The sequence below is a fragment of the Ruditapes philippinarum genome, unplaced genomic scaffold (assembly GCF_026571515.1).
Source record: "Ruditapes philippinarum isolate M1 unplaced genomic scaffold, ASM2657151v2 ctg1226_1_1_1_1, whole genome shotgun sequence".
Lineage (NCBI taxonomy): Eukaryota > Metazoa > Mollusca > Bivalvia > Venerida > Veneridae > Ruditapes > Ruditapes philippinarum.
In genome coordinates this window covers 316268-331067 of record NW_026851932.1, presented here as the reverse complement: position 1 = coordinate 331067, position 14800 = coordinate 316268, and the positions used below count along the sequence as shown (strand labels likewise).

Sequence of the window (14800 nt, the reverse complement as noted above, 5' to 3'; positions counted from 1 at the left end):
AAAAATAGATAATTACAGATATAGTGATATTATTCTTAGGAACAGGTTAACTTCTTAAATTTCACTGTGAAATTTCTTAAATAGAATGCACAAGCATATTTCTCTCGATTTATGAACAAGAATGTATATGATAAATAGATCATTTTTTCACATTACAGATCAAGTGAAGATAGCTGAGAGAGTACAGTTAAATGAAATCCCTTTACCTGATATGCCGGCAGAACCTGGTAAGATTTTGACAACTTTTGAAATGAAATCATATATGAGCCATGTCATGACAAAACCAACGTAATGCATTTGCGACCAGCATGGATCCAGACAAGCCTGCGCATCTGCGCAGTCTGATCAGGATCCATGCTGTTCGCTTACAAACCCTATAACAAGTAGAGAAACTGATAGCGAACAGCATGGATCCTGATCAGACTGAGCGGATGCCCAGGCTGGTCTGGATCCATGCTGGTCGCAAATGCACTATGTTGGTTTTGTCATGACAAGGCTCATATATGTTTTGTTTGATATGATTTAATGGTACATTAAAGAAAGTGACTATAGAAAATATGACAGACAGGCAGCGATGCTTTTGCAGACTAGTGATACATTAGATAGTTTGATGCTCAACTTTATTTTGATGAACACATCTAGTAAATTGGTGAGGTAAAGTTTAAAATTTATAGCAAAATAAGTCTTCATTGAAAGGGTTATCAGCATTTAAGAGCTAGAATTGTTATGATTATTAGCAGCAAAAAATGCCATGTTGGAAGCTGGCTAGCCTGAGTGAAACATCACTACAATCTACCAGACCTGGCAAGACCGAATACAGTTGGCAGGTTCATACTGAAATTCATAATGGACTGTTCCACATTAATAGCAGGGTAGTGTAATTTTAAGTAACTGAAGTTTGTTAGTTATGCATTTTGAAAGTTACGTTTACATTTATTTCAGCACCTTCTGCTATTCCATTGCCAAGTGATATACCTCTTCCACAGAAAGGAATTCTGAAGAAACATTCAGCATACAGGAAAGTATATAAGCTTACATGCCTTCTGTGGCATCTTATTTTCGCATCAAAATATCTCTCTTAAAGTTACAGTCAAGTGAACAGTTGATGAAAAAATATTTGTAAGGGGTGGGGGTGCAGCTTTCATGCCAATAGCTAATACATTCTTTATTTGATAGATTACTTTCTTGATAAAAGGTACCCTTTAAGGATGCAGTGTATTAGTGTGAAGTATAGAGCTGAAAAAAATTGTGTTTCTGTTTTACTGATAAATCATCAAACCTTCCAAGTGTCCAGTCTCATCAAACGTTCCAAGTGTCCAGTCTCATTAAACCTTCCAAGTGTCCAGTCTCATCAAACGTTCCAAGTGTCCAGATGAGACCCTATGCAATATATGTTTAACTCAAAATGGCACAGAACAATTTCAAAAGAGTAATGTACTATATAGTGCAATGAACAGGTGCAATAAACAATGACTGTTTAAGACTTTGCAGATTCAATAAAGATATCCAGCAACCTGCTTTTCTATTTGAATTTATGTAACTAGGAGGGCAATTTTCCAGTACAGGAATGCAAAAGCTAAGCTAATTTTTTTTAAATGTTTTATGATAGTAAATTGACAATTTAATACAAATATTCAGAAAATTGACAATTTCATAGAAATGTTCAAAATTCAGTTCATAGTAAAAAATAAGGCTTTTGCTTTCCTGTTCTGGAATCAACTAACGTATGTTTTACCTGAGTTTTTGTTTTTATAGAGACCCACATTCAACAAGTCTGACCGAGAGGCGGAAAAAGAGACCTGGTCCCCCTCCAGGGCCACCACCAGAGCTCAGTGACAGTGAACCTGAAGAAGAAGAGTATGATCCTGCTACAGGTAATCTTTGTCCTTCCTCACTGTTTTACATTGTTTTTACGTCTATATTATTAAGGTCAAGGTCACACTTATATTTTGAAGGTTCACATTTTCACAATTAGAGATGATAGGTACACACATTCTTGTCCGGACTATAACTTTGTCATGCATTGAAAAGTTTTAAAATAACTTGCTACAAATGTCTACCAAAATGATGTGTTCTGTGTAAGACCCATGTACCTACCTCCAAGGTCACTCTAATAGTTTGAAAGTACTTATGCCCATAAGAAGAGTTTGAAGTCCAAACTGTAGCATTGACATGCATCGAAGGATTTTAAAATAACTTGGCATAAATGTCTACCACATCAAGATGATGTGTCACATCCAAGACCCTTGTCCCAAGGTGTTAAGTATGCTATAAATAGCACTTCATTTCACAAGAACAATATTAAGCAATCAGTTTGGATTCAAGGAATTATATCAGGAGGGCATAGCCAGAGTGAGTGATGTATTTCTGCACATTCGTTCAAAGATTTAGCTGATATCAGGTATTGCAGCATTTATTTGCAGCTGTCATGTTAGAATCGAGATAATATATCAAGCAGTGATTTAATCACTTAAATAAGATCACTGTATTTTATCATATGACCGGTATTGAGGAGGTTTTGTAAGACTGTATTTTATCATATGACAGGTATTGAGGAGGTTTTGGGAACAGTGGAGGTAGAGCATCATCTTGAAGAGATGGAATCAGAACCACCATTACCTGAATTCACAGGTAAACATTTTTATTGTTGAAGTTTGAATTAGTTCAAGAAAAGTTGGCATGAAAAAGATTGTATAGCTTAACAGTAATAGCTTAACAAAATCAGAATTTTTTCAGGTAGTTGAACATGTTTCTTTAATAATTTTTTAAGATGGTAAATTCAAATTAATTAACTAAAATGTGGCATGAAAAAGGCCAATAACTGAATTGGGCTTATCTTTGATGGGTTGCTAAACCACAGGAAATTGATGTTTAATCAATGCATCATAAAATATTTGTATATTAATGATATGGCCCCTATCTCTAAAAAGATATATCAAGTTCCTGTGGTTGAAAAAGTTGTATACAATTCATTGTATTTGCTTAAGACAATATCTCACCCTAAGACCAATATCTGTAGGTTATATAATACAAAAAAGTAAAAAAACAAAATACAAGCGCTTGGCCATTAATATTATTCTTTAAAGAAATTAGAAAAAATGTCCATTTGCATTTTGCTGTAGAAAAAGAGAAGAAGAAGAAAATAAGATTTATTGATGACGACACTAGAGACCCGTCATTAGAAGAGAAAGACACACGACTGAAATTTGGTCTACCTAAAAAGCCAGCCGTGACATCATTACAAAAGAGGATGTTGGAAATGGCAGGACAGGATGTGCCGAAGGAAGACAGTGATAAAGAAGGTCGGGACAGCTCGTCAAGTTCTGACTCCAGTGATGATGATGATGATTATAAACAGAGGAGAGATCGAAGAGATAGAAGAAGGGTATAAAAATTTTATGAAACATTTAAAGTTCATAGATGTTAAAAGTTAAGGAAAATCTTTCAATATGAGTTGAGAGTTCTATTTTCATTCTATGAATATGTATAATAATTAAGGTGTTTGGTAATAATTTTTGTATTTCTTCAATTTTAATCTGTAGACTGTTATATTTACAAAATATATACAAAAAAATACCATTAAATGCTTATGTCATGTGCATAATATCAATTACCAGATGTAGGCCTTTTTCCAATTTCCAATTTACTGGTGAAAAATCTCAAAAAGGTATGCATATTTGGTAAGCAACTCAACTTTCTTGTCATAATTGGCTTATTAAGAAATTTACTGGGAAAAAAGGAATGTTTTAATATGTTCATTAACTTTTATTTAATATTAAAAGACATTGTAATAAAAAGTAAATTAAAAATCACTTTATGTATGTAGGACAGTGATTCTAGCAGTGAGAGCGAGGAGGAAACATTTGCGTCGCACCGTGACCACAGTGATGATGAGGACGACAATGATAATAAGAAAATTAGTGAACCTGTAGAGAAGATTGAAGATGTACCCATACCTATACCAATACCAATGAAACCTGCAGCCCCTCCAGGACCCCCACCAGGGGCTCCAGCAGGAATGCCCCCAGGACTTCCTCCAGGTAAGTAAATCCGACATATTTGAAAAAAATCAATAAGGTATATTGAATGGTACCAAATGGGTCATATTAATGAAAAAAACAGATTTGCACATTAGCTATTATACAAACACCTAAGTATTCTTCTTTTTAGTTTAGTATATGGTATTTTCACCATCTATTAATAATGCTGACTTGGGTTAAAATCTTAAGTCATTACCGCTTTTCAGGGCAGAAAAACAATATTAATTTCAACTGAATTATTTTATGATTATATAGTATACACATTCATCTCTTTCTAGGTTTAGTATATGGTTGAAAACTAAATGAGTTTGATGTTTTAATTAGATAAAACATAATAACAATATGTTTTCTAGGTCCACCTCCTGGAGCACCTCCTATGATGATGAGGCCACCACCCCTTCGTGGTGCCCCTCCTGGGCCTCCAGGTGGCCCTCCAAGAATGATGCGCCCTGGACCACCTCCTGGACGTCCACAGGGCATGCCACCAGGGCCACCACCTGGCCTTCCTCCAAACATCAGATTACCTCCAAGATTACCACCAGGAGGCCCTCCAGGTATGAAATCTACAATGTATAGTGAATCAGATATTTTCGTTTGTAGTGCCTACTCACTTTGACATGTAGATGGGAAGTGGCATTTAATTTTTAGTCCTTTGACCTGAACTGACTTTGACTTTCTTTGTAATTTAGTATTAATTACCATAAATGACCTTGACTAACTATATAACTTAGTAACAATTAATACAACACAGACACTTCTGATATGCAGAAATGATATGTTTTATTGAAATCAAAATCTTTGTTAGGGCAAAAAATGAAATCAAGTAAAATAACAGGAACTCAATTTTCTTTTGTTTGTAGGAATGCCACCTCCAAGAATGTTACGGCCTCCAGGTGGACCACCAGGTATGGGTCCTGCCTCCTTGCCACTCCCACCAGGAGTTGCTCCTCCTCAACAGAACCCGAACGTTCTCAGTGCTCCTCCAAGCATCATGAAGCTGCCACAAAAGGTACACATTTTTGTCAGATTTTCCAGCTTATATTTTTTATCTCTGTAGATTTACTGAATTTCTGAAACCCTTAGAGTGATCAGCACTTCTCTTGTCTATTCTACCAGTATAGAGTCACCATGTTCTTAACTGCTGGCTCTAGAGTGGTGGCCTAGTGTTAAATGTGTCTGCCTCTCAACCCAGGCATCATGGGTTTGAGCCCTAATTGGGTCAAGGCCATGTTTCTTGATTTGACACCAGTACTGCTTGATTCTAGGAAGCAGACTCCAAAGTGCTTAATATAAGTTGCAAGAACTTGTTTCATAATTGACCTTAAATAAAAATGTCTAATTTTATCAGTTTGATATTAAGATTCTTTACAAAAAGTAAAGACTATTCAAAATTCAAATTATCGCAATTTCATTCCATTCCACAAATTCAGCAAAGTAGAAGGTAAAGAATTTAAGTTTAAGCATTGTGACATTGCTGATTCACAAGCATACATGTGAACTATTTTAGATGATCAAGTGGGAGATTTTTCTTCAAAAAGAAGGAGATTTTAGAATTTGCAATAATGAAGAAAGTTCTGACATCAAAAAGAGGGAGATTTCTTAAATTTGTGAAAATACCCCTTATTTTAAGAAAAACCTTTGAAAATATGGCTGCAGAAAGTGGGAGTCTCCCGCTAAAAGTGGGAGAGTTCACATGTATGTCACAAGTTGTCACCTAAGTGCAATAACTGGTTAACTCCTAATAAATTAAGAAGAACTTAACCCGTTCCTGCACTAAAATAGAGAAAAACAGAATCCCTAAAGAAAATCCAACACAACAAAATTGAAAATGTTGCAGGCTCGGTTTGATTGAGCCTGTTCATGGACAAGTTACCGTCCACGCCCCCTAGCACCGGCTTAAGCAGAATTCAACATTTAATAAGAAAATGGTGAAATTTTGAATTTAGAAACATCCGCAGATGTGTTCATCAGGTGACGAAATTTAGTCTCTTATTCTTAAGGCAGTATTTATTTTTGTACATTATTTTTAGATTGCCCCAGAGGAAAAGAAAGATGCCGCTACTATATCAGCAAAGCCCCAGATCAAGAACCCTATCGGAGATGTTACAAGATTTATGCCCACATCTCTAAAGGTGAAAAGATCTGCCAAAGATACAAAGGTTAAGAAAGCAGGTAATTGGGAGAGTTACTTCCCTTTGTATATTATTGTACAATATTTTAATGGGTTTTCTTATAAGTGTAGTGTCTGAAGTGTTTAAAATAAAATGTTTTTATGTGCAAGATAGTTTCCACTTAGTTATTTACTAAATTTGGATGTTCACTTATGGGTTATAATAGATCAAAGAGCTTAGAAACTAGTTTTGTTTTTTTCTGTCGAACATTTTACATTCTAAGCAAAATTAATGATATATATTTGTTTTATGACTAGCTTCTTATTCTGTCAGTTATTTGTTTGTAGCATGACAAAAATTGTACCAAAAAACTGCTTAAATTGAGGGGATTGTGTGTTTGTTTTAAAGAAACATTTTATTTTGTTTCCTTATATAATTCATGTACAGTAAATAACAGAAATTCTGTTTGTTAAAACTTCTTGTATGACTATAAAAATGAGAAAAACACTGGGATTGTCCAATTATACAGTGTTTTTTTCCCCTTATATAACTGATACCGGAAAACGGCACCATTCCCAATAGAAAATAGACAACAAATTTCCCAATTCATGACTGATAAATTCCCAAAATAACACTGAAAATTTCCTCAAAAATCGGCAAATTTAAAGGTAAACAAAAACAGAAATGCCATTGATAAGTGATATGCGATAAAAACCAAGTATAACCACATGAGTGATATTCGTACCCAGTTAATTTCATACTTTTAGCGTTTCACACCTTAACATTATTTATGTACAATTGTTATGATTATCAATTTTTTTTCAACCTCAAGTAGCAAAAATAATCATTTAAGTTAATAATACATGGTTTTAAAGTGTATATTATGCATAATTTTCATGTCTCCCTGGATAAAAGAAATTCCCAAAGAATATTTTGCATCCTATGTAAAATTCCTAATTTGAGTCAAACCGATGGATTTTCCCCCTGTCCGTTACCGACACCATTCCCAAAGTAGGGGAAAAAACACTGTTATATAGTATTATATATTTTACCTGTTTCAGTTTTTACACTCTCATTAAATGATATTGTAGGTACTGAAGATGAGAGACATAATGTAGGTGTACCAGTTAAACAAACACCTGCCCTACAACAGCCTGGTAAAAAGAAGGATGATGCTTATGATCAGTTCATGAAAGAAATGGAAAACTTATTGTAGCAGAATGAAAAATAGGTAAATATATCAATAGATATAGTCTAGATAAATGTGTGCTCATGTCTGCTTTACCCATAACTTGCTGAATTTCTTGAATGGACTTGTCCAAATGCTGAATTCCCTAATAGGACTTGTTAGAATGCTTAATAGGACTTGTCCAAATGCTGAATTCCCTAATAGGACTTGTCCAAATGCTGAATTCCCTATTAGGACTTGTCCAAATGCTGAATTCCCTAATAGGACTTGTCCAAATGCTGAATTCCCTAATAGGACTTGTCCAAATGCTGAATTCCCTAATAGGACTTGTCCAAATGCTGAATTCCCTAATAGGACTTGTCAGAATGCTGAATTCCTTAATAGGACTTGTCCAATTTCCATTTTGAAACAGTCCTTTTCAATTTGAGGTACATGTCAATATGAAAATAAAATGTGAATTGGTAAGGCAACAATAAAGAGCCTGGTCAGACTGTATGGATGTGCAGACTGGCTTGGCATTATACTGGTGGCAAATGCCATGTGGTCTTGGTCTCAGAATTGCAAGGGTTACTTTCTTAGCTTTTATATGACTGCCTATTTTTTCATTCTATATCCTGTGTCAAATGTAAACATTGTTGTATTCAAATGACCTGTTCTTTGTAAACTTTGATATTTAAATGTATTCCATTCTTTTATAAACAATGTACGAAAATAAATATAATACATATTCAAAGATTTGTAAATGAACAACATGGTCTTTAAAGAGGAGCACATTGTTAATATTTATGTAGTCTTGACAACCTCAAACAAACAATTACTTTCTGCTTGTCCCTATGTTGCCAGTAGAAAGCTAAGCTACTTTTGGAACATATGCGCAATCTGACCAGACTTTATAGTGCTGTCTGCTCAATTTTGTTATTTTGATGGCAGCGTCTGTGGCAGATTGGCTAAGGTTGTTGACTGAAAACCACTTGCCCCTCACTAATGCAGATTCAAATACGAACAGGGATTTTTTATTCATTCATGTGAGGAGCTATCCAGCTAGCTTACAGTGATTCTTCACAGGTGCCTGTTGGTGCCTGAAGTAATGCATGAAAGGGTAAAAACAAAGAAAACATTTTGATGTTTAAATATTTCAAATTTTCAAAAATTCAAAGCTGGACATGACCATTAGGGAAATTCATCAGGGTAAAGGGTACCAGAAATCTAATTATAAACTAAGAATTGTTATGTTAAAGCATTAAAAAACTCTCCAGTTTGAGATAACACTCATTATTCCTATGTTTATCTTATGTTTGTCACACCATAGTTTCAATTATTAACTACAGTAATTCTCAAAGTTTGAGAAGTTATTTAATCTGAAACACAACATATCAGTTCAGCTGCATTTAAGTGATACATTTTGAAAATAACAGATCAGTTCAGCTGGAGATATTTTGAAACTCAACAGATCAGTTCAGCTGCATTAAGTGATACATTTTGAAGCACAACATATCAGTTCAGTTGCATTAAGTGATACATTTTGAAACAAACATGTCAGTTCAGTTTTAAAGATTGAAGATCTTTTAAAGAAATGAAATCGAAACACATTGTCAATCCCTAAAAATTGACATTCATGAATAGTGATATTGAAAAAAGTGTTATTGGAATCATACAGATGTTTACCAATGACAAACCTCATATTAGTACAAAACTCCTAGAGTGCTATCAGTGATAATGACTTTCTATACCACTAGCTGAGAATGAACATCTGTTTAGTGTGACCATGCTCGGTACTTTAACCTTTATCCTGCTTCGTATGAAGCATTTGGGAACAGTCCATTCAAAGTTGAAGGGATTTTAGTATGAAAATATAAAAAATGAGCCACTAACAGTATAGAGCTTGGTCAGACTGCATGGACAGGGTTTGAACACATGCCGTCAGCAATCCTCAATTACTAGTCTGACGTGTTAACCACTCAGCAAGCCACTTCTAATTGCTTTTAATAGATGTAGTCATATTAACAATGTCTTTGCAAGTCTTAGTCATCTAAAAGATACTGTTTAGGTGTGTTTCAAAGATTGTTGTGCTACAAGGGTCAAGGTAAGCATAGTTATTGCCTGGAATGTTTGACCTTTACCCTGCTGGAACAGAAAATGATAAGCTTTTGCCATCAGAAGCACAACTCTGCAGCCTGGCCAGGCTCTATAGTATTGGCTGAGTAAATTTCAATTTGTATCTTGATGTCCCTATAATTGCTAATGGACAGTTCCAAAAAGGCAAAAGAAACTGGACAAGTCCATTTAAGAAATTAAGCAGGTTAAGGAACAAATATATATGTCTGTTGTCAAAATACGGCTGTCATGGATTTGAATTATTTAACCTCAGACTTAGTATGTCCATAATTCTGATGATTTGGAAAATCAAATACCAAACTCATATAAATAAGTTTTGTTGGATGCAATTGAACTCTTTGAGTGCTTGCAAAATTCAGATTATGCCATTAAAGAAAGGACAAGCCTGGTCAGATCACATTAGGGCAATTATACCAGGCTATATACAGGCAGTCTATAAGTAATAGAATGAGCACCGAAACACGAGGCTATCTGATTTGTACGAGGGGGCGTAGCCCCCGAGTATTAATCAGATTGCCGAGTGTTTTGGTGTTCTTTCTCTTTTGTATCATAGTCAAACATAAAAGCACGTTCCCTGTTGTCACAATATGAAACCCCGGCAAAAATGAACCAATGAACGAACATCTGAATATAACATTTCTGTCGCTTTCCCTTTATCTGCCGTCACAATATGTAAACCCCAGCAAAAATGAGCCAATCAATGGGCATGCTCTGGAGTACGGGTAACTAATACCCGCACTCCAGTTAACGCACTGTGCATGTATATGTAAACGATTTAACCCTGACACATTTTCAACAGAAAGGTCTCCAAACTATGATACAACATTGTCAAAAACCCTTAACATAGTTAATGTGCAGTTCAAGATTTGATATATGACAAGATCATTACCTCACCAGGCATGGTAAGGGTTATAGAATAAGATGAATTGCATTGAATGTAGCAAATTAACTTATTTTAGTGTTATGTAATGAATAAATAAACACATTTATTGCAGTTTTCAACACCTTTAAATATTTAATGACATATTTTAAATCTCTTTCTTGCTCTTCTCTTCACATTTGAAATAAAATTGAATTTATCATTCTGTTCAATATAAAAATGTTCAAGTGCTGGATTAGGAAAAAAATTCCCTGTAAAATGACAATGCTGAAGAATTAAGATTTTAAATCCCGTCTTTAACTGGGTTGTCATTTAGAGGCAGCTGGAGGTCAAAATGACTGTCATAAGTACTTTTTGGACTGCCTTAAAACCTAGAAAATACTCTGTGTTGTATGTGATAAACCAAAAATTACAGCCTCAAATTCAAAATGGACCGTTTCAGAAAAATTCTTATGTCAATCCTGCTTTTAAAGAGGCATATTTGAGAATCGTCTGTGATTTAAAACGTAACATTCAAATACCAGTATAATCAGACATGACTGTACCATTGATTTACTCCTGTGGTTTTTCTCACTTTGACTCTGTCATTATAGAATGAAATTTAAGATAATCCAGTGGAGGGGATTTATATTCTATTGTCTGATACTGGTAGATTCCCTTTGAACACTTTAATCCATTAATCTAAAGTGCTAATCTTATGTTAGCCTCTTATAGGTTGACCTTAATGGCCTGGCTAATATCAGTACTATATAGTTATTATAATAATGCCCCATGTTTTATTATGGAGATATGATAAATAAAGAAATTTTAAGCTTGTGTCCCTGTCATTTGCATAAAATAAACACTTGAGTGGGTGTTTTCAATGTTTAATGTTGTAAGGGTATAACTATTGATATTTAAGAGTTGTCATTTTCTTACATGATTTTCTAATGTTGAAAATTAAATGCGTGAAATACGTGATGCTTTATCACCTACCAAAAAGTTGATTGTTCTGAAATTATATGGCTTATGCAACTACCATAGGTTGTGTAATTAATTATTTTATGGTTCATAATTTATTTGAAAAAGCTGTTGAAAATTTGAAACTTTGAAACTAAAGTGTAGCCTTCTTTTTTGGAATAACAGTCATCTGTTGACAATGTTCTCTGTTATTCATTGAGAGTATAATCCTAATGTAAATGGTCACTAGCCTCGATAAACCTGAAAGTTGTGGTTTGTGGCCTTGTTATTCATTTTACTAAGGAAAATATTTTGACTGAAATCATTATATTGTTATTAACCACGATAAGTTCAGTACTAATTTTGGGTAAATAGCAGGACAACTTCTATAGAACTTGTTCTTTTTTCTAATCTATTAAGCATGTTTACAATTATTCATCCTGAACCTGTGTCACAGGGTGAGAAAAATTTACAGCCTGATTAGGACTTGAATCCGGAACCCTCTGAATACCATACCGCAGACCTACCAACTGAGCTACCAAGTCCAGGTCAGGCTGCTTATTTTCACCCTGTGACACCTGCTGAATCTGATGAATGTTCTTCCAGAGCTTCTGTGTTAGAACACAATCCATTATCAGATTAAGGTATGCCACAATGACATTAAAGGTTATGGTTAGACTGACAGCAAAAAAGTGCAAATCGGCATAGATATATGCCTTTATCAAAAACCCCTCATATTAAAAATGGATAGTTCCAAACTCGAAGTAGGACCAGTCCATTATATAAATTTACCAAGTAATGGGGCCAGTTCACAGAAATCGAAAATTTCACTCATCCTCCATTAAATACCAGTAGAATTTAAGAGGACTTGATGCAGGATGAGTTGCACACTGGATTTAGAAGCTACTTATCCTGCAGGACGAGTGACTCTGAAAATATTTTTTTGATGCCTGGTTTATACATTATGCCTTGATATTAATATATAACTAGCACCTAATGTGTCCTGTTTGCAACGTCCTACACAAGTGCTGCGTCAGAGTTTTTAGAGGAGACTTGATTCTGTATGTACTATAATATAAAAACACCCATTATACAAATATTGCAAAAGTTTATGTCAATAATGACTATAAGTTTAATTTTCATTTTCATGCAAAATTAAATACTTCTACATGTTATATATGGTGAAAAGTGTGTTATATTCTATTATATGAAATGATTTATGGTCGTCTCTTTATTTATTCCTTTATTCATCTTGTTTGATAAATTTGAATATCCATATCCGAAGGAGAATAGATAATTGCTGGTATTGAATCTGGGAACATTAGTTATTGATTATGATTATACATGGATTAATAAAAAGACCATTGGAAATCGGTTTTTGGAAAAGAAAAAAAAACTTCAGTTTCTTTAAACCAGTTTTAATCTATTGGACCATTTTCACCCTGTGAAAGTGTGGAATGTTTTTTTGTTTTTTTTTTCAAACTGATTTTTAAACCCTTGTATTGTTTAAAATGTACTTTTAACATGATATTGTAAATGAATATCTGCCAAAATTCCCTAGTCCTTGTTTCAAAAAGAAAAAAACTTAAAACAATCAATTACCACTAAATACATTTAATATGACAGGTCAGATGATATTTAAATTTAAATAAAATAAAAAAAAATATCTAGTACATATTTTTTTTTAAAAGTGTAAATATTGTATCATTGACTGCCATTGAATGTGATATGAAAGAATGTTTAATTGAATATTGTATGAATGCCAGCTGATTTAAAAGGGTATTCACTTCTATAAGAATAGATAGTGGCCCAATGTAAGATATTATATTTATGAATAAGCAGTTAACATGGAGAATATTAAATATTTATTTTGTATGGGTGTAAAGTTTAAACAATCTTTTTTTCTGTGTCATTACTGGCGTAAGTAACCCAACAATATATAATAATATTTGCAGTCATCACCCATCATAGTGAAGTGTCTCCCACCCTTTATTATTAACCCTTTATCCTGCTATATTTGCATAATGGTCATGCCCTGCTTTGAATTTTTATTTCAAGGGATTTCACAATTATAAAACTAAAATTTCAGCCAACAGTATAAAGCCTAGTCATGCTGCATGGACAGTTATTCTGGCCTAACATACTTCTTGGTCAGTCATTCTGGACTAACATACTCCTTGGTCAGTCATTCTGGCCTAACATACTCCTTGGTCAGTCATTCTGGTCTAACATACTCCTTGGTCAGTCATTCTGGTCTAACATACTCCTTGGTCAGTCATTCTGGTCTAACATACTCCTTGGTCAGTCATTCTGGCCTAACATATTCCTTGGTCGGTCATTCTGGCCTAACAAACTGTACTGACAGGCATTCTGGCCTAACAAATTGCACTGACAGTCATTCTGGCATGACAAACTGCATAGGCAGGCATTCTGGCCTCACAAACTGTATGGACAGGCATTCTGGTCAGAAAAATTGTATGGGCAGACCTTCTAGCCAAACAAACTATATGGACATTCATTCTGGCCTAACAAACTGTACTGACAAACATTCTGACTGACAGTTATTCTGGCATGACAAACTTCATGGACAGGCATTCTGGCCTCACAAATTGACTGACTGCCGTTCTGGTCTGACAAACTGCATGGACAGACTTTCTGGCCTCACAAACTGTATGGACAGGCATTCTGGCCTAACAAATTGCAGTGACAGTCATTCTGGCCTAACAAACTGCATGGACAGTCATTCTGGCTTAACAAACTGTACTGACAGACATTCTGGCCTAACAAATTGCACTGACAGTTATTTTGGCCTGACAAACTGCATGGAAGGGCATTCTGGCCTTTCAAACTGTATGGACAGGCATTCTGGCCTAATAAATTGCACTGACAGACATTCTTGCCTAACAAACTACGTTGACAGTAATTCAGGCCTAACATACTGTATGGATAGGCATTCTGGCCTTACAAACTGTATGGATATGATTCTGGCCCAACAAACTATGGACATGCATTTAAGCAGGACAAACTGTATAGATAGGCATTCTGGCCTGAATACGGACAGGAATTCTGACCTAACAAACTGCATTGACAGTCAGTCTGACCTGAAAAATTGTACGGACAGGAATTCTGGCCTAACTAACTGCATGGACAGGAATATGGTTATCTCACGGTTAATGTGTATGCATTTTGACCCAAAAAAGAATGGTTTGAGCCGTAACGAGGTCACAAACTTGTTTCCGCATTTGACACCAGTACTTTTTAGTTCCATGAAACTGTATCAATATTTTTATTATGCTCCCCGAAAAATTTCGGGGGAGCATATAGTCGGTGCCTTGTCCGTCTGTCCGTCCGTTGTCTTGTCCGGAGCATAACTTGAAAACCCTTGGAGATAATTTGTTTAAACTTCATACAGTGGTAGAGGGCATTGAGGGGGAGTGCAGTGTCAAAGAACCATAACTCTATTTTGCCCGGTTTTTGAATTAACTCCCCTTATAGAAAAATCTTGTCCGGGGCATAACTCTAAAAT

General features: G+C 34.9%; 1 protein-coding gene across 1 annotated transcript in view; it reads left to right on the top strand.

Moving 5' to 3' along the window:
- Nucleotides 1-14800, top strand: part of LOC132743240 (WW domain-binding protein 11-like) — a 33702-nt gene that overhangs the window by 4954 nt on the left and 13948 nt on the right. The window contains exons 6-15 of the mRNA XM_060731779.1: nt 159-227; nt 943-1018; nt 1756-1874; nt 2548-2631; nt 3123-3385; nt 3827-4040; nt 4394-4594; nt 4901-5049; nt 6071-6212; nt 7243-7382. Of these exons, the coding sequence (XP_060587762.1) occupies nt 159-227; nt 943-1018; nt 1756-1874; nt 2548-2631; nt 3123-3385; nt 3827-4040; nt 4394-4594; nt 4901-5049; nt 6071-6212; nt 7243-7367 (1442 nt within the window). The 3' untranslated portion in view covers nt 7368-7382. The remainder of the gene's footprint in view (nt 1-158; nt 228-942; nt 1019-1755; nt 1875-2547; nt 2632-3122; nt 3386-3826; nt 4041-4393; nt 4595-4900; nt 5050-6070; nt 6213-7242; nt 7383-14800) is intronic.